Source organism: Heterodontus francisci, chromosome 14 (assembly GCF_036365525.1).
Source record: "Heterodontus francisci isolate sHetFra1 chromosome 14, sHetFra1.hap1, whole genome shotgun sequence".
Lineage (NCBI taxonomy): Eukaryota > Metazoa > Chordata > Chondrichthyes > Heterodontiformes > Heterodontidae > Heterodontus > Heterodontus francisci.
Window position 1 is genome coordinate 26,659,539 of NC_090384.1, and position 26,378 is coordinate 26,685,916.

The window sequence follows — 26,378 nt, forward strand, 5'->3', positions numbered from 1 at the left end:
TCCCAATCTACATTCCCCAGCTCCTGCCGAATTTTGGTATAGTTGGCCTTCCCCCAATTTAGCACTCTTCCTTTAGGACCACTCTCGTCTTTGTCCATGAGTATTCTAAAACTTACGGAATTGTGATCACTATTCCCAAAGTAGTCCCCTACTGAAACTTCAACCACCTGGCCGGGCTCATTCCCCAACACCAGGTCCAGTATGGCCCCTTCCTGAGTTGGACTATTTACATACTGCTCTAGAAAACCCTCCTGGATGCTCCTTACAAATTCTGCTCCATCTAGACCTCTAACACTAAGTGAATCCCAGTCAATGTTGGGAAAATTAAAATCTCCTATCACCACCACCCTGTTGCTCCTACATCTTTCCATAATCTGTTTACATATTTGTACCTCTATCTCACGCTCGCTGTTGGGAGGCCTGTAGTGCAGCCCCAACATTGTTACCGCACCCTTCCTATTTCTGAGTTCTGCCCATATTGCCTCACAGCTCGAGTCCTCCATAGTGCCCTCCTTCAGCATAGCTGTGATATCCTCTTTGACCAGTAATGCAACTTCTCCACCCCTTTTACCTCCCTCTCTATCCTGCCTGAAGCATCAATATCCTGGGATATTTAGTTGCCAATCGTGCCCTTCCTTCAACCAAGTCTCAGTAATAGCAATAACGTCATACTCCCAGGTACTAATCCAAGCCCTCAGTTCATCTGCCTTACCTACTACATTTCTTGCATTAAAACAAATGCACCTCAGACCACCAGTCCCTTTGCGTTCATTATCTGCTCCCTGCCTACTCTTCCCCTTAGTCACGCTGACTTCATTATCTAGTTCCTTACCGGCTTTAGTTACTACCTCCTTACTGTCCACTGACGACCTCATTTGGTTCCCATCCCCCTGCCACATTAGTTTAAACCCTCCCCAACAACGTTAGCAAAAGCACCCCAAGGACATTGGTTCCAGTCCAGCCCAGGTGTAGACCGTCCAATTTGTAATAGTCCCACCTCCCCCACAACCGATCCCAATGTCCCAAAAATCTGAACCCCTCCCTCCTGCACCATAGCCACGCATTCATCCTGACTATTTTTTCATTTCTACTCTGACTAGCACGTAGCACTGGTAGCAATCCTGAGATTACTACCTCTGAGGTCCTACTTTTTAACTTGGCTCCTAACTCCCTAAATTCTGCTTGTAGGACCTCATCCCGTTTTTTTACCTATATCATTGGTGCCTATGTGCACAACGACAATTGGCTGTTCACCCTCCCCCTTTAGAAGCACTGTGGATGTACCCGCACCAAATGAATTGCAGTGGTTCAAGAATGCAGTTCACCACCCCCTTCTCAAGGGAAATTAAGGATGGGCAACATATGCTGGACTTGGCCGTGATGCGCACATCTCATGAACAAACAAAGAAAACCACCTGGCTGGGCCAGCATTTATTACCCATCCCTAATTGCCCTTGAACTGAGTGGTTTGTTGTTGGTCTGGAGTCACATGTAGGCCAGACCAGATAAGGATGGCAGATTTCCTTCCCTAAAGGACATTTGTGAATGTTTTTTTTTACAACAATTGACAATGGTTTCATGGTCACCATTCCAGATTTATTAATTGAATTCAAATTTCACCATCTGCCGTGGTGGGATTCAAACCCATGTCTCCAGAGCATTAAGCTGGGTTCTGGGTTACTAGTCCTGTGACAATACCATTACGCCACAGCCTCCCCCTATGTCCAATTGACATTAATGAAGGGTCTACGCTTGAAGCTTTAATAAATCTTGCCTCCTGTCTTGCTTTTACGTCTGATTTCCAGCATTTCAAGTGTTTTTCATCTTGTTACCAGTGAGACTGTGCTTTTCCTCCAACTTGTGGAGCAGCATTGGTGTGGAATTATCAGTGGACTGTTTATTTACCCCAATAGATAATAGGAACATAGGAACAAGAGTAAGCTATTTCAGCCCGTTGTGCCTGCTCTGCCATTCATTGGGATCGGAGAGCCTTTGCCCTATATCTTTTAATACCTTTTGTTAACAAAAATCTATCAATCTCAGTTTTAAAAATAGTAATTAATCGAGCATCTAATGCTGGTTGCAGCAGAGAGTTCTCAACTTCTACCACCTTTTGCATGTAGAAGTGTTTCTGGTGCATAAAGTGAAAATATAATTAAGCATGTTTTTAAACTCTCGTTTTGTATTTGTATTCAGACAGGGAAACTTAGTTCTCAGAAGCTTGATATGACAGGGCAAGGTTTCCTTGGCAAAATTACCTATTACTTCACACTTTTTGTCCAAGCTTTGAATACCCAGTGCTAAAGGTCATGAATGCTGTTGTTGTTCAGTAGATGAGATTTGGAAATGTCAAGGCAAATGGTGAAAAACAGCTTTTACAGCAGTGTGTGAGTACGGAATGAAAGCAGGGGGCAGCTCCAGGAGGGCTTTAACTGAAAGTGGGGGACACACATTAGGACTGGCAATTCTTTGAAGAAGTACATCATTATTTTTTTTTTGGCAAGTGCTAAGAACTGAGAGTTCTGTATCTCGTCAGTTAACTCGTTCATGTCAGTATCCCTGTAGCTGCCTCAACCAGTCAGCTCACGGCTATCACAGTTCACCCACTAACCAACCTGCAGCTGGTTACCACCTACAGCAGGGGAGGGTTCAGGCTCCCCAGGTCATGGGAGCAGCAGCAATGCAATTGCAAATAGGAACGAAGGCATGATTCGGAGAGGCAGTGACATAACCGAGAACAGCTGGAAGGAGTGAAAGAATTGAGAGTCAGAAATGCGAGATGTCCAGTTAGGTTTTTACCATACAGCTCGCAGTTAATACAAAACTCCCACTGAGAGCTGGAGGCTTGTACAGAGATTTACTTTAAAAGCTGACTAGTTCTCACCTTTCTCTCACTCCCACTTCTCCCGTCTGTCGTCCTGCCACTTCTCCTGCTTCCGATTCTGTGGTGGGAAACAAGTACAATGCCAATTTCCACAGAATCTCAGAGCATTGAGCTTCTTATAAGTTTTTTAAAAATTTATGTAAAAGACTTTGAGAGATTTCGATGTGATGAAGTACTTTTTAAATTAAATATTACCACAGTTTCAGACCAGAGATATTAAGACTGTTATTGAAACATTTTAATTCATTCACTGAGAAAGAACATAATTCCTGATTTAATCCAATTAATAAGTTTTTTGATATCTCATTCTAAATTCTGAACTCCTCTTGAATACTGCACTTCATACTTTAGAGCTTGTATTGTTTACTAAAGCCTTTTAAATACTTGAGTAGTTGGTCACCTGACTTTCTCATTGTTATAGATCTGGTTTGTTTTTTGAAGGACTCCATACTGAAACTTGTATCATGGCTGAATGTGTAGATCATTGTTGTGCGCCACCATTAGTAAGCTAAGCAACTCAGAATCCCAAACATCACTGGCAGTTGTGGGGGTAGTGGAGAAAATCCAGGGCAATTGCATAAGCTATTCTCCTTGCAGCTGCAGGCCATTTCCCAGCAGGTACTCCCCTCACTGACACCGTCTGTTTTAATCAGGAGCGGGTTTTAAGGTGTTAACACCAACACTTGTCTATATCCACCTACCTAACCATGCAGGGATTTCCAACTAGTTATTGTAAAGTTGCCCTTATGCTCAGCATTTGGTCTTCCATTACATTGTGCTTTAATTGACTACTTTTAAACCATGCTGGTGAGCAGGATGCATGCTAACTATAAGACTAGCAGTTAGTGTAACCAGGTGGGCTCAGTGTTGGACAGTTGACAGAAGCAGGACACCAGAACTTTTAAGTCACTGTTGAATAAAATAGGAAGTGTCAATGAGGGGAGAACTGACAGAGAAAATGGCATTGTCAGGTGAAATTTGTGGGATACCAATTTATGACAAATCACATCCTTTAGATAGTGTAATAGATATGGACTTCAGTTCATACAGTAATACATGCAGTTTTCGTCCAGGCAGTGATAGATATGGGGCTTCAGCCTGTAGTCTAATACATGCAGCTTCAGGGCGTACTGATACCCTTATTCAAGAAAGGTTATAAGGACATTCCTAGTAACTACAGGCCAGTCAGTTTAACAACGGTGTGGGGTAAGGTTTTAGAACCAATGAGAGGGACAGAAACAACATGCACCTGGGAAAGGTTAGACTTAATTAAGGAGAGCCAGCACAGATTTGTAAAAGGCAGATGCTTGACTAATCTAATTGAAGTTACAGAGAAGGTTAATGAGGGAAAGCAATGAACTTAGTCTACATGAATTTAAGAAAGCAATTGACGAAGTAACACAAAAAAGGCTGGTTAACAAAATTGAGGCTCATGGAACAGGAGGGTTAGTTTCAGCTTGGATAAAAAATTAACTTAAGGACTGAAAACAGAGAGTCATGGTAAATGGTTGTTTTTCAGACTGGAGATTGGTAGACCATGGTGTTCCCGAAGGGTCAATACTAGAACCACTGTTTTTTTGATGTATATAAATGACTTGGATATTGGAATACAGAGTACAATTTCAAAACTTGAGATGATACCAAATTTGGAGGTGTGGCAGACAGTGAGGATGATACCAGTGGACTATAATGGGACGTAGAGAGGCTAGCAGAATGGACAGACAAGTGGCAGGTGGAATTTATTACAAAGTGTAAGGTGATGCATTTTGGCAGAAGGGTTAGGGAGAGGCAATATAGACTAAATGGCACAGTTCTAAAAAGTGTGCAGGGACAGAGGGACCTGGGGATTGATGTGCATAGATCTTTGAAGGTGGCAGGACATATTGAGAGAGTAGTTAGCAAAGCATATGAGATCTTAGGCTTCATAAATAGAGGTATTGAGTACAAAAGCAGAGACGTTATGCTGAGCCTTTATAAAACTCTGGTTCGGCCACACTAGAGTATTGCGTCCAGTTCTGGTCACCAAACTTCAGGAGGGATTTAAGGGTCCTTCAGAGGGTGCAGAGGAGATTTACTAGAATGGTTCCAGGGATGAGGGATTTTAGTTACAAGGTTAGGTTGGAGAAGCTGGTTTTGTTCTCCTCAGAGCAAAGGAGATTGAAGGGAGATTTGATAGAGATGTACAAGATTATGGCAGGTAGACAAAGTAAAGTTGTTCCCATTAACTGATGTTACAAGGACTAGGGTTACACAGACTTAAGGTTTCGAGCAAACAATTTGGGGGGGGAATGTGAGGAAGAACTTATTTAAACTTATTTAAAGGGTGGCACAGTGGCGCAATGGTTAGCACCGCAGCTTCGCAGCTTCACAGCTCCAGCGACCCGGGTTCGGTTCTGGGTACTGCCTGTGTGGAGTTTGCAAGTTCTCCCTGTGCCCGCGTGGGTTTCCGCCAGGTGCTCCGGTTTCCTCCCACAGCCAAAGACTTGCAGGTTGATAGGTAAATTGGCCATTGTAAATTGTCCCTAGTGTAGGTAGGTGGTAGGAGAATGGTGGGGATGTGGTAGGGAATATGGGATTAATGTAGGATTAGTATAAATGAGTGGTTGTTGGTCGGAACAGACTCGGTGGGCCAATGGGCCTGTTTCAGTGCTGTATCTCTCTATGACTCTAAACAGCGCGTGGTAATGACCTGGAACTCGCTGCCAACGAGGGTGGTGGAAGTGAAAACGATGAATGATTTGAAAAGGAAATTGGATGGGCACTTGAGGGAAATAAACGTGCAAGGCTACGGGGATAGAGTAAGGGAATAGGACTGCTTGGATTGCTCTACTGGAGGCCAGTATGGACTTGATGGGTCATTTGGCCACCTCCTGTGTCATTATGACTCCAGGATTCTGACCATGATTCTTTATGGGGCTTCGTCCATGCTGTAATAGATGTGGGACTTCAATCTGTATTTAAACTTTTGATTTTTGTGTCTGCAGGTGGAAGAAGGCACAAAGGATGTAATTTTGGGATCTTTAATTGCCCTGTTAGTGGCAGAAGGTGAGGACTGGAAGCAGGTAGAAATTCCCACTCAAACAAGTGCTCCATCACCTGTTCAGACTGTGTCTGCACCGAAGGAACCAGCAGCACCTCAGGCACCAGTCTCCAGTAAAGTACATCGTTTAGCTAGCAATGAAGAGTAAGTATGCAGCAACTGAGCCTACTATCATTGTATATCTCATACAGTATGTTGGAGGAAGTCTATTTAAGTCTAAAATTACATTCAGCTCAGTAGATTTGTGATTTTTAGAAAAAAGACTTGTGTTTATATAGCATCTATTACAACTTCAGGATGTCGCAAAACTTTTTTTTTTACAGCATTTTTGAAATGTAGTCATTGTAAATGTAGGAAATATGCCAAATTGTGCACAGCATGTTCCCATCAATAGGAATGTGATAATGACCAATTAATCTGTTTTTGTATGTTCACTTGAGGGATAAATATTGTCCAGGACACCAGGGAGAATTCCCCTCGTCTTCAAAATTGTGCCAAGACCCTTTTACATCTACCCAAGAGGGCAGCCAGTTCAACATCTCATCTGAAGGACAGCACCTCCAACAGTGCAACACTCCCTCAATACTGCCCTGGAGTGTCACTGTGGATTATCTGACTTTTGTTTTTCCTGTTTTTCTTAATAGAATCCGTTTAAGTCCAGCTGCCCGGCACATCCTAGAAACACACGGGCTTGACCCGAACAGCATTGCCCCTACTGGACCAAGGGGAATCTTCACAAAAGAGTAAGTTGGAATATAATAGCCATGGGTAGAAAACTGCTCAGATTAAGCTGTGTGCTGTCGGGGTTTGGTAACCGGGCCATGCTGCATGCAGATGGCTGACAAGTCAGACAGTGTGGTAGTACATTGTGCTGATAGAGGGAAATGTTTTAACATATAGCAACATGGCAGTGTGATGTTAGATATATAAAAACTATATTCAATACAACATAGTGCTAAAAAATGTTTTAAGTCGCTTGCCAGTGAATAGGACTGCTTAAGAAGTAACACTAAGGAACTGTTATTTGAACTTTGAACCAAAATAATCATTCTATAGCTTTGCACGTGAAGAAGTTGAGTTGTGGATAACAAAATGAGTTGCATCAGAAAATTGCTAATGTTATTGTAAAATGAAGTAAAATAAAATTGGAATGCAGAAGGAAAAAGTAAAGGAAAAGGCAGATAATATGTCTGCTGCAAGGTTTGAGAGAAAAAGCAGCAAGGTGCCAGGGGCAAGGCCTAAACTGCTCCAGAAGTCAGGAGGGACGGTGGGCATGTCACCAGAGGCCTAAACCACAGAAGAGTTTGGAAAGGAAGCCATGCTGCTGAGCAAAGGACCAAGACCCAAAATACTGCAAGGGTAAGGAAACTAACTGGGCACATGACTAGACACCTAACATGAAATGTTCAGGCGGAAGATACAATCAAAGAAAACTATGGAAGCTGAAAGGAGGCCACAATAAAGAGCAGGAGGTGAACGCAGTCAAAAAAAGAAGAGGGAAACCCAGGACAGAGGATTTAGAGGGCGAGGGGAGGCCAAAATGCATCTATGAGGTCTGGGTGGAAACAACAGTTACAAATTTATAAAAATATATTACATGATGAAACATTTTAAGAGGTCAAATATTTACCTGCAAGCAGAGCAGGAAAACAAGATGGTGAATGGATTGACAGGCACTTCAAAGCTGCTGCATCACACCACCTGTTGGTCAGCCCGTACTATAACGTTACAGAGAAGTGTTTATGTACAGGATTTCCATTCTAAATGTTTACAGACCAGTTTCAATGCTGAACCTTGGCATGTACAATCTTTTAATTTTTATCCATGGTTCAATGTAATAATGTCTTTTATATAATTTTGAGTGTAAAAATATCTTGGAACTGGTATTATAAACTTGCTTTTTGGGAAGTTGTTAAAATATATCATATTGAGTGTTCTTGCTCTGTTTGTGGTTTTAATCCTTCTGTTAAGCATTCATAAGATACCAGGTAAAGTCCTCACATATCATCTGTTGTTTAATAAATGCTGAGTGGTAAATAAGTTACTACAAGATTTTCCTATTTACACGTGGGACTTGCACAACTCAGGCACTGGCTGACTGATTTGAAAATTGTCTGTCAGTGACCTACTTATTGGTAAAGGCAAAGCTCTCCTTAATCCCAGTGTAAGCAGCTTTATAGATGTTGACCCAAGAGAAACCTTTTCCATGCCAATCCTATAGCTCACTCCTCTTTCCAGGATAGTGTGAATCCCAGCTTAGAGCAGGCTCCACAATGCCTTTTAAGAGGGCTTCTCTTTTGGCCCCAAGACTTTCTCAGTTTTACTTTGTTTTATGCTTTAAAGAAATGCAAACCATACCTGGTTAGTAATGTGCAAAGGTATGTTCAGGCAGCCATTACCATAAATGAAGCATCAGTACTTAAATCAATACTTTTATACTAGGCATATGCAGAAACTGGAAAGGGGTCAAATCTAATTTTAATGGGTCGCCTGCAGGGGATCAACAAATTATTTACTTGTATCAACCAATATACGAATAGACAGTCACCATCACTACTTCTATGATGTATGTGGCTTTTATATTCATACATTCTTTTTGTCTCGTGCACATGTGCATGCATATATATGTGTATAAACGTACAATTCTGTACCATCAAAGTATCTAAAGTATTAAAATTAAACAGTTTTCTTCATTCTGCTCAGGAAAATCTTGAAACTATTTGATAGCTTTTTTAATTTACTGACGAATATCCTCAAATAACCAGAGCATAGCATTGCTGTCAATGATTACCTACCTGCAAACACATTTCTGATCTAATGACAAGAGAACTGAGATGATCCCAGGAAGGAATACTGAAAGCAATGTTACTGGACTATTTTGGTAGTGAGCTGCAGATGGTGTGTTTTAATGTCCCATTGTCTCAATAAGATGCTTTTTAGCTGGTTGTTAAACACATGCATGGCATTTATTTGTAATTTAGATTCAAGCCTCAGCTGTCAGTGAGAGCAGAAGCAAGTTCCGATGCATTCTGGAAATGACGGCTTTCGCAAGCCTGCAGGTGGTGTTAAAGGAGAGACAGACTGGGCCAATAGCTATAAAGAGATCTGATTAAGATTTTTTTTCTGTTCAAGAATATTTTTGTTGAGCAGAAGTTTGATTGATGTTTTCAGACAAATCACAATTGCCTGACCCTGATTTCGAACAAGTATATGGAAATTAAAAATGTATAAAATACAGAATTTTTATATTTTCTTGTAAGTGCAGGAAAGTGTATTTAAAAAAATGTGTCCCTGCTATCTTGGCTTGCATGTGAAATGTAGGCCATCTGAGTGTTTTGCATTTGTACATTTACTACCTACCCACCATCAGTGTAAATTAGAACGAAGTTGTCAATCTCATTGTGAGGCAGCAAGGATGGAGGGTGCAGCACATGGTCGTTAGGGGTTGAGATGGGAAATTGATGGGGTAATTTACTCTGCATTTAACTTGTACCAAACAATGACCTGGGAATGCCACTGGGGCAATGTAGAGGGCAGTTAGTGCATGCCATACCTGACCTTGAAGACCCTGATACCAACACCAACTTTCAAAACTGAAAATTGGCTCCAGTACAAGAAGATTGTTTTAGAGAGTGTTATTGGTTGCATAATGGTTGGGATAACCAGTGGACAAGAATTACTGAGGGGGAGATGAGCCAAATAAAAATTCCTGCAATAAAAAAATTCATTATTTTTGAGTTCTTTACACATACCTAACCTCAAACACTGAACATGCTGTAACTGATGATACCAGAACCTTGCTATCACTCAATAATAAGTAGATATTTGTGACGGTAACTTCTCCCAGGTAGGTGCTGAACCCCCTGAATCTTATACTAATCTTATGCATGCTGCGGCACTGCCCTGGATGAATGGCAGTGGCTTCAGGGAGCAGGAGCCTGCTGTCCAGCATTCATCTTCCCATCCCTGCAACTCTGCCAATGTCCTTGCTATTGCCTATCACCCAGCCAGCCCAGACTGTTGCTGCCCATGCAGTATTGATGCAGTCCACAGCTGGGCTTTCTAGGCCCAGTGCTGCTCAAAGTCGTCCTCCTAGGCCATATCCACTGAAAGTCAGCAGCCTTGCACCAGCTGCACTGCCCCACTGGGCTAGCACTGTATAGGAGCACTAGGCTGGCAAAAGCACATGGAAGATGGGCATTAAGTGAATGCACGAGGGAGTGTAGTTGACCTTTTTATGCAATATGCCATGATTTCATTTATAAATTTGGTTTGAAATGTTTTGTTTTGTAGTGGACTAATTTTTGTGTTGTGACCAAGAGGTCAATGTGATGGTCACTGACAGAGTAGGTAAGGCAAAGGTAGGACTGTTCGTGAATGGTGAATTGGGCTGAGGTTACTGGTATTGCACTCAAATTAGCTGTTCATGTACAGCCTGGACAAAATGGGGATATCTCAATTGCCACCTGCTTTCCTGTTCCTAGTGCTGTTGCTCCTCAGCTTCTTATGTGATAGCTGGTGACCATCTCTGTCTCCTCGTGATGGCTAGATTTGTGCAGCATGCAGCAGACCACCATGAATCTTGATTCCTCCTTAGTTGGGTACAGCAGAGCTCCTTCTGAGTGGTCCATGTAATTGAATTGTTGCTTCAGCATGCTGTTCTCTTTCTTCGGCAGTCCCTTGGGATCAAGGATGACTTGCTTCCACACCAGGTCAAAGGGTTCTGAGATGGCTGATAAGTCCAATGTGTGATCTGTAGACTCTGCCACATGAGAGGCAGGTGGTGATTGAAAGGTCAAGTAGATGAGTAGTTTGGGGGTTTATGCGTTCCCTCTGATGCCTTGACTTCACCTCTGTATGTTCCCAATGATGTCCCTCGAGGTGTACGATGCCTTCCCGAATGAGCTTTCTTCATCTGGGACGGTCACGAGTCAGGGATTCCCACGAGTCAACAGGAATGTTTGATCTCTTCAGGGATGCTTTGATGGCATCTCTAAAGCATTTCTGCTGTCCTCCTGGGAGTCTCCTGCTGCAACCAGGTTCTGAGTAGAAGAGCGGCTTCGAGAGTCTGGTGTCAGGCATGCAAACAATGTGATTAGGGCCCTGATGCTGAGCAGGTTGACTTGGGAGAGGATGCTGCTGTTGAACCGCCTTTCTTGCCACTGGATTTGGAGAAACTTGCAGAGGCACCTCTGGTGGTACTTCTCCAGTGCTTTAAGATGCCTGCAGCAGGTTGTCCAAGTCTCCGAATCATACAGGAGTGCATGGATCACTGCTGCTCGGTAAACCATGATTTTAGTCTCGGGTTTAAGATCCTGATCCTCAAATACTGTCTTCCTCAATCAGCCAAAGGCTGAGCTGGCACTTTGGAGGCGATGATGAACCTCATCGTCTATGTCTGCCTTCGCTGAGAGGAGGTTCCCAATATATGGAAAATGTTTGGTGAAAGACCCATTTTTTTTCATATGCTTTGGAGAAGGAGTCAAATGATCTGGAGCTCAGTTTCAGAGTGAACACGCACACAAACATCATCTGCATACTGAAGCTCAACGACTGAGGTTGAAGTGATTTTAGTTTTAGATTCCCCATTTGTTCTGTAGATTATCTCCATGCCTGCGGTTAGTTTGCTGGAAGTGAAGTGTAGCATTGCAGCAAGGAAAATGGAGAAGAGGATTGGTGCGTGTTGCTTCACCCCGTTCTTAATGAGATAGCATCTGCGGTGGTTCTGTTGATGAGGATTACGGCTTGCATGTCGTCGTGAAGTAGACAGAGAATGGTGACAAACGTCTGAGGGCAGCCTAATTTGAGCAGGATGCTCCATAACGTTGAAAAAGGCCATGTACAGCATTTGGTAATGTTCCCTGCATTTCTCTTAGACTTGCCACACAGTGAAGATCATGTCTGTGGTGCCTCTCGATGGACAGAAACCACACTGCAACTTCGGAAGGAGCTCTTCAGTCACCGGAAGGAGGTGATTGAGGAGGATCCTTGCAGTGATCTTCCCTATGGTAGACAGTAGGAAGATTCCTCTGTAGTTGCTGCAGTCGGTCTTGTCTCCCTTCTTGAATACAGTCACGATCACAGCGACCCTGAAGTTCCCCAGCAAGCTCTCCCCTTCCCAGATGAGGGATGAGAGGTTGTGTTGTCATGCCAGGAGTGTATATCCAGCTTGCTTCCTATTTCGGTGGAATTCTGTCTGCTCCAGAGGCTTTGTTGTTCTTCAGCAGTTGAATGGCTTTTTCGACCTCGCTCCGGACTGGGGTAGCACCGAGACTGAGCCGGGCAGGGTTTTGAGGGATAGAGTCATGGACATTCAAGTCGAAGACAGAGTATATCTTTGAAATGCTTCCTCCAGCAAGCATTGGCTGTCTCCCTGTCCTTAATGAGTTCTGCTCCATGCTTGACTCGCAGCGGGGTGAGTCCTTGGGCCATAGATTGCCTTGACAGCACTGAAGAAACGCATGTTCTTGGTGTCTGCAAGTTTCTGGATCTCTCTCTCTTTTTCTGCCCACCATTTGTTTTTAATGTCCAGGGTTTATGCAACACCACTGCCTTCAGGAGCCTGTAGGATTGCTGCTTTGTCTTGGATATGCGGTGAAAATTCCAGTCTGTGAAGGCTTAGCGCTTACACTCGATTAGTATTACTTGTCAAACCAGTCACAATACTTCCTAGTGGAGAAGCCAAGAACCGCTTTACATTTGCTTGTTATGGCGACTTTTAGGGTTGACCAGGTACTAATGGCACACAGCAGCTCCTGGTGGGTTGGAGGTTGCGAGATTGGCAGGAAGATGCTGACTGAGAAGGGCTGCTTTAGCGGAATCTTTGAGGCCTTCAATGTTAATTTTCTTGCGGCATTGCTTTTGTTGCTTCTGCTGCTTGGGGGTGGGGGGTGCTAGGCTGATGGAGATGATAAATCGGATGAGGCGGTGGTTGGTCCAGCAGTCGTCAGTACCTGGCACAGCGCGGGTGATGTGGACATCTCTGCGGTCCCTCGCTCAAACGATGATGTAATCGAGTAGGTGCCAGTGTTTGAATTGTGGGTGTTGCCTTGAGATCTTGTGTTTGTCTCGTTGTCAGAACAGGCTGTTAGTGGTCTGTCACATTTCTTGTGGCAACATGGCTCTTATGCTGTGTGCATGGTTTGCAAATGGGAGTTATGAGTCATGTCAAATAGACCTTGTCGCCCTGGAGCCACTCTGTTGTTTGCTTTGGTGGCTCAGGAGCAGCTGGCACAGCAGACTGCTGTCGAATAAAGGCATCATGACTACTGCCAGGATACTGGGCATTGACCTTTATGATGCACGGCCTATGGTTACATACCAGCTGAAAGTTGAGGGAATAGAATCCCTTTTGGTTTTGGTATATGGCAGAGTTGACATGCAGTACACTTAAGGCAAAGTGTGTGCCATCACTGGCACCTTGCACCATAGGGAAGTTTGCAAACCTAGCAAACCCTTGTGCATGCTCCACCTGCTTGCCTCTGGCAAGAGAGAATGAAATGAAGTTAGCTGTATTTGGAATCTGAAACATTCAGTTCAAATCCAGCATCTGCAGTATTTTGCTTTTATTTTAGCTCTATTTGAATTCACTTATGCGACAGTGGACAGTACATTATGACATGTTGCTAATACCTCTAGCTCCAGTCTTGAAGGAGCCAGACATGCAAAGGTCCATTGCCCTGGTCACCTTTACAGCTATCGGAAATGCGATCCTTGCCCTACTATGAGGTTGGTGTTATGGCTGCAGCAGATGGCAGATTTCAGTAAGAACCTCCTTAGTGTAACGCAGACAACTCGCATACTGTTTGTTGCTGAAATCCGAGTGGGAGAAATGCTCCCTGAACATCTGGGGTACATAGGGCCTCCTGCTGAGAGCCCTTCACCCTCTCTTACTCTTCTCTCTCCTCCTTCCTCCCTCTTCCAGAAACATGTCCTATTCTGTGTGGCCTTTGCTGATTCTCCCAGTCATGCTGTATACCTACCAGTGCACCTGCGTCTGGGGGCAACTGGTTTGTGCGGAAGTCTTGAGGTCAACAAAAGTACAACAGCACCTGCTGCACCACTTCCCTTAGACTTTTGAAACTTGAAACAACAATGCTAAGCGTAGAAAACGCACAGAATTGTAGCAACAGCCAGAAAAAAAATCCACCAAAAACTAACACTTAAGTATTTGCTAATCCCTTTAAATACTGCCGGTGAGGGTTCTTTCCTGCAACTTAATACACGTTCAGCTATGTGAGCTTGAAAGAGGGCACAACTGGAGCTTGAGCTCTAAAATAACAACGCTGGCATCAATTCAACTTTGCACATTGATTAACATCAGCATCTGTCTGCTCTGCATACTTCTGGCGGATGTTCACCACGCACCAAAAAGTGTGTGTGTGTCGCCATAGATGCCACTTTGGAGCTCTAAGGGCACTTGGAGCACTCAAAAGTGGGCACTACTGAGCCCAATTTCTCGCCCAATCCAAATTGGGTGGGGCGGGGTGGGGTTTGGGTCACAGTAAACTATAAGTGCAAAGTTTCAGCAGTTTACTGATATGCTGCAAACTCAGTGTGTTATATCTTGAGCGTACTCTCCAACATGCTGTCATTTTTAATAATGTACCAGTTTTTACAGCATTCTGGAACAGAGAAATAATGTATAGTTTCATAGTAGTATAACACTCCAATTATAGCGAGAAAAATGGAATATTGAAATCTGAAATTCAAACCAGAAATACTGGAAATACACAGCAAGTCAGTCAGCATCTGAAAGAAAAAGGCGGGTTAACGTTTTGGATGTACCTTTTTTCTTAAAACTCCTACATACCCTGCTGTATGTTGTAATAAATGCAGCGTCATTCCAGGTTACTAAAACCTACGAGTGTCCAGTTACTTATGTGAAAAAGGAGGTAGTTGAGACAATGGACGGGCTAAAAATTGATGAAGAGGAAGTATTAGAAAGGCTGGCTGTACTTGCAGTTGATAAGTCACCAGGGACTGGATCAGTTGCATCCGAGAATGCTGAGGGAAGCAAGGATAGAAATCGCGGAGGCACTGGCCACAATCTTCCAATTCTTCTTGGGGGTAGTGCCAAAGAACTGGAGAATTGCAAATGTTGCAGCATTCTTCAAAGAAGGGCGTAAGAATAAGCCCAGGAACTGCAGACTAGTCAGTTTAACCTCAGTGATGGGAAAGCTTTTAGAAACAATAATCTAGGACTAAATTAACAAGTTACTTGGACAAACGTGGATTAATTAAGGAAAGGCAGCACAGATTCATTAAAGCCAAATCATGTTTAACTAACTTGAATGAGTTTTGTTGATGAGGTCACAGAGAGGCTTAATGAGGGTAATGTGGTTGATCTGGTGTACATGAACATCCAAAAGGCATTTGATAAAGTGCCACGTAACAGGCTTGTGAATAAGTTTAAAGCCCATGGAATAAAAGGGACTTTGGCAACATGGATACTAAGTTGCATGAGTGACAGAAAACAAATAGTGGTGCTGAACAGTTATTTTTCGGACTGGAGGGAGGTAGATAGTGATGTTCCGCAGGGGTCAGTGTTAGGACCCCTGCTTTTCCTGATCTGTAGTAATGACCTAGACATGGGTGACACAAAACTTGGAAGTATTGTGAACAGCGAGGAGGATCGAGAGAGACTTCAAGAGGAAGAGCTAGTGGAAGGGGCGGACACATAGCAAATGAAATTTAATGCAGAAAAGTGTGAAGTGATACGTTTTGGGGGGAAGAACAAGGAGAGGCAATATAAAATAAAGGATACAATTCTAAAGCGGGTGAAGGAGCAGAGAGATCTGGGGTATATGTGCACAAATCATTGAAGATGGCAGGGCAGGTTGAGAAAGCGATTAATAAGGCATCCAGGATACTGGGCTTTATAAATAGAGACTTAGGGTACAAATGCAAGGAAATTACAGTGAACCTTTACGAACCCTGGTTTGGCCTTAACTGGAGTATTGTATCCAATTCTGGTTACCACACTTTAGGAAGAATGTGAAGGCATTAGAGAGGGCGTGGAAAGGACTTAGGAGAATGGTTCCAGGAATGAGGGACTTCAGTTATGAGGATAGTTTGGAGAAGCTGGGGTTGTTCGCTTTGGAGAAGAGAGGGTTGAGAGGAGATTTGCTAGAGGTGTTCAAAATCATTTGCTATATGGACAGAGTAGATGGGAAGAAAACGTTCCCAATGTGGAAGGGTCAAGAACCAGAGGACAGCATTTTAAGGTGAATGACAAAAGAATTAAAGATGGCATGAAAAACCTTTCTACGCAGCAAGTGGTTCGGATCTGGAATACACTGCCTGAGAGTTTGGTGGCGGCAGATTCAATCATAGCTTTCAAAAAGGTATTGGATAATTATAAGAGAAAAAATTTGCAGGGCTATGGGGAAAAGGCAGGGTAGTGGGACAAGCTGAGTTGTTCTTGAAGAGCTGTCAATGACACGATGGGCCAAATGGTCTCCTCCTGTGCTGTAACATTCTCTGATTCTATGACCTTTTTCTCCATCCTGAATCCATTTCAAGGAATGCTATTGACCCCCCCACCACAATATGGATGACTAGCCAGTCTCTGCAATATGCCCCCTGGACATAAACCATTATAAATTAAACAGTGTTTTTAAAAAAAAAAGTCACAATAAAATCTCTACTCTTAATTGAAAAAGTTGCTGTGATAAATTATCCAAATCGATATCAACCGGCCAATGCATTTCATTAATGAAGTGACTAACCCAGTATTTTGAAGGGTGGAGACAGAGGAGAGCAAGTTCCAACGTGATGGGTTAAAGAAGTTATATAATGTAAGGAACTTAATCTGTTGCAGATAACCGAGCCCTGTAGGATCGTAATTAATACTCTGTTGAGTAATGCAATTTACCACAGGGAAAGTTAAGTCCTTGTGGGATAGGATTGGGAATGACTCCATAATCCCATTATTTCTTTATATTTTGTGTTTGTTATTCCAGAAATATTGCTGTTTGTTTTTAGATTTTTACATACCGTCACCCTTTAACGAACTCAAGTTGATGGCCAGTGCAGTTTGGTCTGAATAGGATAAGTGGCTATTTTTCTGTTTTAAGATCGTAATTCCATTAACTGCAAGTGCATAAAAGGCAGTTAAACTGTTCTGGGATGTTATGAGGAAGAGTTTTAGACAACAGAGGTTTACTGATACACCATGAAGAAGGCATTGTTCAACAAGAAAACAGACCGCTAATGCCCAAGATGACCAACCTCTCCTGGTCAGGCCAAATTGTATTGTTGGCCTATTGGTACTGTACTTTCCACATTTGAACAGTAGGTGGCAAGACCATGCCATTCTCACTGTTCCCATATCATAATTCGTTAAATCCCACTTTCTCGATGAGTTTACCAAAAGTACTATGTCTGAAAATTCCCTTTTAGTTAATCAACCTTCTTGCTGAACTAAAAATGTGATGGAAAATTCATTATTTCTAATCAGCCCAGTAGACAGACTGACTTCCATTTTCTCAGTGGGCTATGGGTTTAGATACACTTATTGACCCTTCAGTATGGATAGCAAGAAAAAGAACAAGGGAATAAATGTTCCCCCCCCACCCCGCCCCCCACAACTAGTTTCACAGTATGTTATAAAATTTAATAATGAAATAGGAGTGAGCCCAAGATTACACTTTTGTCTCAGGGCTGAGGTTGAAGATTAAACTCTCTCATCTGACCCCAAGTGGGATTTCTTACCTGAAATCACTTGCAGAATCTACTTTCTGTACATAGGAACAGGAGTGGGCCAATTAATTCCTCCAGCTTGTCCCACCATCTAATAAGATCATGGCCGATCCGCGTCCTAACTCCATATACCCACCTTTGTCTCATATCCCTTAATAGTTTAGCTAACAATAATCTTACCAATCTCAGATTTAATATTACAATTGTTCGAGCATCAATTGCCATCTGCAGAAGGCAATTGTAAACTTCTACTGCCCTTTGTGTGTAGAATGTTTCCTAATTTTATTCCCGAAAGGTCTGGCTCTAAGATTTAGACTATGCCCTCTAGTCCTAGGCTCCCAATCAGTGGAAATAGTTTTTCTCTATCTACCCTGTCTATTCCCCATAATATCTGAAAACTCGAATCAAATCACCCCTTAATCTTCTAAATTCCATGGAATACAACCCGAGGTTGTGTAGTCTCTCTTCATAATTTAACCCTTGCCGTTCAGGTATCATTCTGGTAAATCTATGCTGCACTCCCTCCAAGGCCACTGTATCCTTCCTAATGTGTGGTTCCCAGAAGTATTGACAGTACTTCAGGTGTGTTCTAACCAGGACTTTGTATAGCTGAAGCATGGCTTCTATCCTCTTGTATTCTAGTTCTCTAGCTATAAAGGCCAGCATTCCATAAGCCTTTTTGATTATTTTCTGTATCTGTTCATGGCATTTTATTGATGACCCCCAAGACTCTTTGGGCCCCAACTGTTTATAGCTTTTCACCATTTGGAATGTACCCTGTTTTATCCTTCTTACGTCCAAAATAGATAACCGTACATTTGCCTACATTGAAATCTATTTGCATAATTTTGCTCATTAACTTAATCTATCAATATCTGTTTGTAATTTTATGCTTCCATCCACACTGCTTACAATGCCACCTATCTTTGAGTCATCAGCAAATGTACATATATGTCATCTGTCATCTAAGTTGTTAATAAAAAGATGGCTAGTTTAGGCCCCAACACGGATCCTAGTGGGATGCCACTAGTTGCATACATTGAGCAAAGAGCAAGTTCACTCATGCCCATTGAATGACTTTCATCTCTGAAGGTTTTGACTTTTTATTCATTTCATAAGATGTGAGCATCATTGGGAAGGCCAGCATTTGTTGCCCATCCCTAATTGCCCTTGAGAAGGTGGTGGTGAGATGCCTTTTTGAACCACTGTAGTCCATCTGGAGTAGGTACACCCACAGTACTGTTAGGAAGGGAGTTCCAGGATTTTGACTCAGCAACAGTGAAGAAAATGCGATATAGTTCCAAGTCAGGATGGTGTGTGGCTTGGAGGGGAACTTGCAGGTGGTGGTGTTCCCACACATTTGCTGCCCTTGTCCTTCTTGGTGGAAGAGGTCATGGGTTTGAAAGGTGCTTCGAAGGAGGTGTGGTGAGTTGCTGCAGTGCACCTTATGTATGGTATACACTGCTGCCACTGTGCATCAGTTGTAAATGGGGTGCCGATCAAGTAGGCTACTTTGTCCTGGATGGTATTGATCTTCCTGAATGTTGTTAGAGCAGCACTTATCCAGGCAAGTGGAGAGTATTCCATCGCATTCCTTATTTGTTCTGACCTTATGATCAAGGGAAGGTCATTGATGAAGCAGCTGAAGATGGCTGCGCCTCGGACACTACCCCAAGCAAGTCTTGGGGCTGAGATGATTGACCTCCAACAACCACAACTATCTTCTCTTGTGCTAGATGTGACCATTGACGACTGGATATAGCAGGACTGCAGGTCTTTGATCTGATCCATTAGTTGTGGGATCGCTTCGCTCTGTCTATCGCATGCTGCTTCCGCTGTTCAGCATGTTTGTAGTCCTGTGTTGTAACTTCACCAGGTTGACACCTCACGTTGAGGTATGTATGGTCCTGCTCCTGGCATGCCCTACTGTGTTGGTCCCCTGGCTTGATGGTAATGGTAGAGTGGGGGATATGCCGGGCCATGAGATTGCAGATTGTGGTTGAATACAATTCTGCTGCTAGCTGATGGTTCGCAGCACCTCATGGATTCCTGGTTTAGAGCTGCCATATCTGTTCTGAATCTATCCCGTTTAGCATGGTGGTAGTGCCACGTAACCTAATGGAAAGTATCCTCAGTGTGAAGATGGGACTTCGTTTTCACAAGGATTGTGCAGTGGTCATGCTAATACGTTCATGGACAGATGCATCTGCAACAGGTAGGTCGGTGAGGACAAAGTCTAGTAGATTTTTCTGTCTTGTTGGTTCCCTCACCACCTGCCGCAGGCCGAATCTGGCAGATATGTCGTTCAGGACTCGGCTAGCTCGGTCAATAATGGTGTTAACGAGCCACTCTTGATGATGGACTTTGAAGTCCCCCACCCAGAGTACAGTACCCTTCCCACCCTGAGTGCTTCTTCCATGTGGTGTTCAACATGGAGGAGTACTGATTCATCAGCTGAGGGAGGACAGTAGATGGTGATCAAGAGATTTCCTTGACCATGTTTGACCAGATGCCATGAGACTTCAATGGGTCCAGAGTCAATGTTGAGAACTCCCTGGGTAACTTCCTCCCGACTGTAGACGACTGTGCCACCACCTCTGGTGAGTCTGTCCTGCTGGTGGGATAGGACATACCCAGGAATGGTGATAATCATGTCTGGAACATTGGATGTAAGGTATGATTCTGTGAGTATGTCAGGCTGTTGCTTGACTCATCTGTGGGACAGCTCTCCGAATTTTGGCAAAATGTTAGTAAGGAAGACTTCGCAGAGTTGACAGAGCTGTGTTTGTTGTAGTCGTTTCCAGTACCTAGGTCGATGCTGGGTGTTCTGTCTGGTTTTATTCCTTGTCAACTTTTATGTTGTGGTTTTTGTACAACTGAATGGCTTGTCAGGCCATTTCAGAGGGCAGTTAAGAGCCACATGTTGGCCAGACCAGGTAAGGTCGGCAGATTTCCTTCCCTAAAGGGCATTAGCGAAATGGATTCTTCGAATAATTGATGGTAGATTCATGGTCACTATTACTGAGGTTAGCTTTCAATTCCAGTTTTTTTATGAATTAATCAAATGTATTAAGTAATTGAATTTAAACTCCACCAGCTGCCATGGTGGAATTTGAGCTCATCTCCCCAGAGTATTATCCTGGATTTCTGGATTACTTGTCCAGTGACATTACATGGGGGAGGTGGTGGCGTAGTGGTAAAGTCACTAGCCTAGTAACCCAGAGCCCCAGGTTAATGCTCTGGGGACATGGGTTGGAATCCCACCACGGCAGATGGTGGAATTTGAATTCAATTAATAAATCTGGAATTAAGAAGCTAGACTAGTGATCATAGAAAGAGGCCACTTGGTCCATCGTGTCTGTGCCAGTCGAAAAACTTTCCACCTGCTCTAATCCTACCTTCCAGCATTTGGTTCATAGCCCTGTGGATTACGGCACTTGACGTGGATATCCAGACTCCTTTTGAATGAGTTGAGGGTCTTTGCATCAACTACCCTTTCAGGCAATGAGTTCCAGACCCCCACCCACCCTCTGGGTGAAAAAACTTTTCCTCAACTCCCCTCTAATTTTTCTACCAATCACTTTAAATCTATGCCCCCTAGACACTGACCTCTCTGCTAAGGTAAATAGACCCTTCACCTCCACTCTATCCAGGCCCCTCAAAATTTTGTACATTTCAATCAGATCTCCCCTCAGCCTTCTCTGTTCCAAGGAGAACAACCCCAGCTTATCCAATCTTTCCTCATAGCTACATTTTTCCAGTCTTGGCAACATCCTGGTAAATCTCCTCTGTATCCTCTCTAGTGCAACTACATCCTTTCTGTAATGAGGTGACCAGAACTGCACACAGTAGTCAAGTTGTGGCCTAACCAATGTGTTATACAGTTCCAGCATAACCTCCCTGCTCTTCTATTCTATACCTCGGCTAATAAAGGAAAGGATTTCATATGCATTCGTATCAATCTGTCCTGCTACCTTCAGGGATCTGTGGGCATTCATTCCAAGATCCACTCCACTTCCTCTACACTGTTCAGTATTTTCCCATTAATCGTGTATTCCTTTGCCTTGTTTGACCTCCCCAAATGCATCACCTCGCACATCTCCGGGTTAAATTCCATTTGCCACTTTTCTGCGCATCTGACCATCAATATCTTCCTACAGCTATCCTCCTCGCAATCTACCACTCGTCTGCAAACTTCTTGATCATGCCCCCTAAATTGACATCCGAATCGTTAATATATACCACAAAGAGAAGGGGACCCAGTACTGAGCCCTGTGGAACGCTACTGGAAATAGTCCTCCAGTCGCTAAAACACCCGTCAACAATTACGCTTTGTTTCCTGCCACTGAGCCAATTTTATATCCACCTTGCTGCATTTCCCTTGGGATTTTTTTTTTAAACCAGTCTGCCATGTGGGACCTTGTCAAAAGCCTTGCTAAAATCCATGTAGACCACATCAACTGCACTACCCTCATCTATCTTCCTTGTTACTGCTTCAAAAATTTTGATCAACTTGGTCGGACAAGATCTTCCCTTAACAAATCCATGCTGACTATCCTTGATTAACTTGTGCCTTTCTAAGTGACAGTTTATCCTGTCCCTCAGAATAGATTCCAATAATTTGCCCACGACTGAGGTTAGACTGACTGGACTGTAATTATTTGGTCTATCCCTCGATCACTTTTTAAACAGAGGTACAACGTTAGCAGTTCTCCAAACTCCGGGACCACACCTGTATCCAGTGAGGACTGGAAAATGATGGTCAGGCCCTCTGCTATTTCCTCTCTTGCGTCTTTTAACAGCCTAGAGTGCATTTCATCCGGCCCTGGTGATTTATCAACTTTCTAGGATGCTAATCCCATTAATACTTCCTCTCTCCCTATGTTTATCACATCCAATACTTCGCACTCCTCCTCCTTAACTACAATATCTGCATTGTCCCCGTCTTTTGTGAAGTTAGACGCAAAGTATTCATTAAGAGCAATACCAAAATCTTCCACCCCTACACATAGGTTACCTTTTTGGTCTTTTATGAGCGCTAATCTCTCCTTAGTTATCCTCTTAGTCTTAATGCATTGATAAAACATCTTTGTGTTCACCTTGATTTTGCTTGCCAATATTCCTTCATGCCCTTTCTTTGCTTTCCTAATTTCCTTTTTGATTTCACCCCTCCACTTTCTATACTTCTCTCAATTTTCTGTAGTATTGAGTTTTCAGTGTCGGACATAGCTGTCCTTTTCTGCCTTATCTTACCCTGTAGGCTCCTTGACATCCATGGGGCTCTAGATTTGGCTGCCTCATCCTTTTTCTTTGCGGGAACATGTTTACTCTGAACCCCTTGAATCTTTGTATGCCTCCCACTGCTCTGACACTGATTTACCTTCAAGTAGCTGTTTCCAGACCACTTTCGCTAAATCACTCCTCAGTTTAATAAAATTGGCCTTGCCCCAATTGAGAACTCTTATTCCTGTTCTATCTCTGTCCTTTTCCATAATTATGTTAAAACTGACTGAATTATGATCACTACCACCAAAATGCTCTCCCACTACCACTCCTTCCACCTGCCCATCTTCATTTCCTAAAACTAAGTCTAAAACTGCACCCTCTCTTGTTGGACTTGCGACACACTGGCCAAAAAGGTTCTGCAGGATGCACCTCAAGAATTCTGCTTCTTCAATTCCTTTCACTCTAAAACTATCCCATTTCATATTGGGGTAGTTAAAATCCCATACTATTACTGTCCTATTGTTCTTGCACTTCTCAGAGAATTGCCTGCATCTCTGCTCTTCTATCTCCCTGACTGTTTGGGAGTCAATAGTACACTCCCAGCAGTGTGATTGTTCATTTTACGTTCCTTAGATCAATCCATATGGCCTCATTTGAAGAACCTTTCAACACATCATTCCCTCCTCACAGCTGTAATCGTTTCTTTGACCAAAATTGTCACTCCCCCTCCTTTCTTAGCCCTCTCCCTATCGCATCTTAAAACCATGTAATCGGGATTGTTGAACTGCCATTCCTGTCCCTCCTTAAGCCATGTTTCTGTAATAGCTATATCATACTGCCACGTGTCTATCTGTGTCTTCAGCTCATCTGTTTTATTTGCTATACTCCTTGCACTGAAGTAGATACCCTTGAGCACTGCCAAACCATTGTCAATTGTTGTAAAAACCCATCACAATCACTAATGTCCTTTAGGGAAGGAAATCTGCTGTCCTTACCTCGCCTGGCCTACATGTGACTGCAAACCCACAGCAATGTGGTTGACTCTTAACTGCATTCTGAAATGGCCGCACAAGTCACTCTGTTGTATCAAACCGTGACAAGGCCTAAGAAAAGGAATGAAACCAGACGGACCACCAGGCAATGACCTAGGCCCAGGAAATGACAAAGGCAAACCCAGCCCTATCAACCCTGCAAAGTCCTCCTTACTAACATGTGGGGGCTGTCACACAGACTAGTCAAGCAACAGCCTGACAAAGGCATACTTATGGAATCATACCTTGCAGACAATGCCCCAGACACCATCATCGCCTTCCCTGAATATGTCCTGTCCCACCGGCAGGACAGACCCACCAGAGGTGGCGGCACAGTTTAGGTTTACAGTTAGGAGGAAGTTGCCCAAGGAGTTCTCAACATTGACTCCGGACCCCATGAAGTCTCACGGCATCAGGTCAAACATGGGCAAGGAAACCTCCTGCTGATTGCCACCTATCGTCCCCCTCGGCTGATGAATCAGTGTTTCTCCATGTTGGACATAATTGGAAATTGGAAGAAGCACTCAGGATGACAAGGGCACCGAATGTACTCTGGGTGGGGGACTTCAATGTCTATCACCAAGAGTGGCTCGTTAGCACCACTACTGACTGAGTTGGATGAGTCCTAAAGGACAGAGCTGCGATATTAGGTCTGCAGCAGGTAGTGAGGTAACCAACAAGAGGGAAAAATCTATTTGACCTCATCCTCATAAGTGTACCTGTCGCAGATGCATTTGTCTATGACAGTATTGGTAGGAGTGACCAGCACACAGTCCTTGTGAGACCAAGTCCTGTCTTCAAGCTGAGGGTACCCACCATCATGTTAAATGGAAGAGATTTAGAACAGATCTAGCAACTCAAAACTGGGAATCTATGAGGCACTGTGGGCCATCATCAGCAGCAGCAGAATTGTATCCAACCACAATCTGTAACCTAATTGCCTGGCATATTCCCCACTCTACCATTACCATCAAGCTGCTGAACAACTCTGGTTCAATGAAGAGTGTAGGAGGGCATACCAGGAGCAGCACCAGGCATACCTAAAAATGAGGTGTCAGCCTGTTTAAGCTGCAGCACAGGACTACTTGCATGCAAAAAACAGCGGACGCAGCATGCAATAGACAGGGCTAAGCGATCCCACAACCCACGGATCAGATCTAAGCTCTGCAGTCTTGCACATCCAGTTGTGAATGGTGGTGGACAATTAAACATCTGACAGGCGGAGGAGGCTCCAAAAACATCCCCATCTTCAATGATGGGGAAGCCCAGCATATCAGTGCAAAAGGCAAGGCTGAAGCATTTGCAACAATCTTCAGCCAGAAGTGCAGAGTAGAAGATCCATCACGGCCTCCTCCTGAGGCCCCCAGCTTCACAGATGCCAGTCTTCAGCCAATCTGATTCACTCCTTGTGATATCAAAAAACAGCTGAAGGCACTGGATACTGCAAAGGCTATGGACCCTGACATCATTCTGGCAGTAGTACTAAAGACTTATGCTCCAGGACTAGCTGCGCCCCTAGCCAAGCTGTTCCAGTACAGTTAGAACACTGGCATCTACCTGGCAATGTGGAAAACTGCCCAGGTATGTCCTATGCACAAAAAGCAGGACAAGGCCGACCTGGCCAATTACCACCCTATCAGTCTACTCCTGATCATCAGCAAAGTGATGGAACATATCGTCGACAGTGCAATCAAGTGGTACTTACTCAGCAACAACCTGCTCACTGATGCTCAGTTTGGGTTCCGCCAGAGCCACTCAGCTCCTGACCTCATTACAGCCTTGGTCCAAGCATTGACAAAAGAGATGAACTCAAGAAGTGATGTGAGAGTGACTGCCCTTAACATCAAGGCAGCATTTGACTGAGTATGGCATCAAGGAGCCCTAGCAAAACTGGAGTCAATGGGAATCGGGGGGAAAACTCTCCACTGGTTGGAGTCGTACCTAGCACAAAGGAAGAGGGTTGTGGTTGTTGAAGGTTAATCATCTCAGTACCAGGGCATCACTGCAGGGGTTCCTCAGGGTACTGTCCTAGGTGCAACCATCTACAGCTGCTTCATCAATGACCTTCCCTCCATCATCAGGTCAGAAGTGGGGATGTTCACTGATTGCACAATGTTCAGCACCATTCGCTACTCCTCCAATACTGAAACAGTCTGTGTCCATACACTGCAAGACCTGGACAACATCCAGGTTTGAGCTGACGTGTAGTACGAATGTTGCAGTTAAGTGCCAGGCAATGGCCATCTCCAACAAGAGAAAATCCAACCCAGCTCCCCTTGACATTCAATGATATTACCATGGCTGAATCTCCCACTATCAACATCCTGGGGGTTACCATTGACCAGAAACTGAACTGGACCAGCCATATAAGTACTGTGGCTACAGGAGCTGGTCAGAGGTTGGAAATTCTGCGGCAAGTAACACACCTCCTGACTCCACAAAGACTGCCTACCATCTACAAGGCCCAGGTCAGGAGTGTGATGGAATACTCTCC

At 43.7% G+C, this 26,378-nt stretch overlaps 1 protein-coding gene across 3 annotated transcripts in view; it reads left to right on the forward strand.

Moving 5' to 3' along the window:
* Positions 1 to 26,378, forward strand: part of pdhx (pyruvate dehydrogenase complex component X) — a 257,707-nt gene that overhangs the window by 99,880 nt on the left and 131,449 nt on the right. For 2 of the 3 annotated variants that reach the window (XM_068045918.1, XM_068045917.1), the window contains exons 4-5: positions 5,869 to 6,068; positions 6,569 to 6,667. In XM_068045918.1, the coding sequence (XP_067902019.1) occupies positions 5,869 to 6,068; positions 6,569 to 6,667 (299 nt within the window). Of the gene's footprint in view, positions 1 to 2,304; positions 2,388 to 5,868; positions 6,069 to 6,568; positions 6,668 to 26,378 lie in introns of those variants that run through there. The other variant, XM_068045919.1, reaches the window with a different exon arrangement.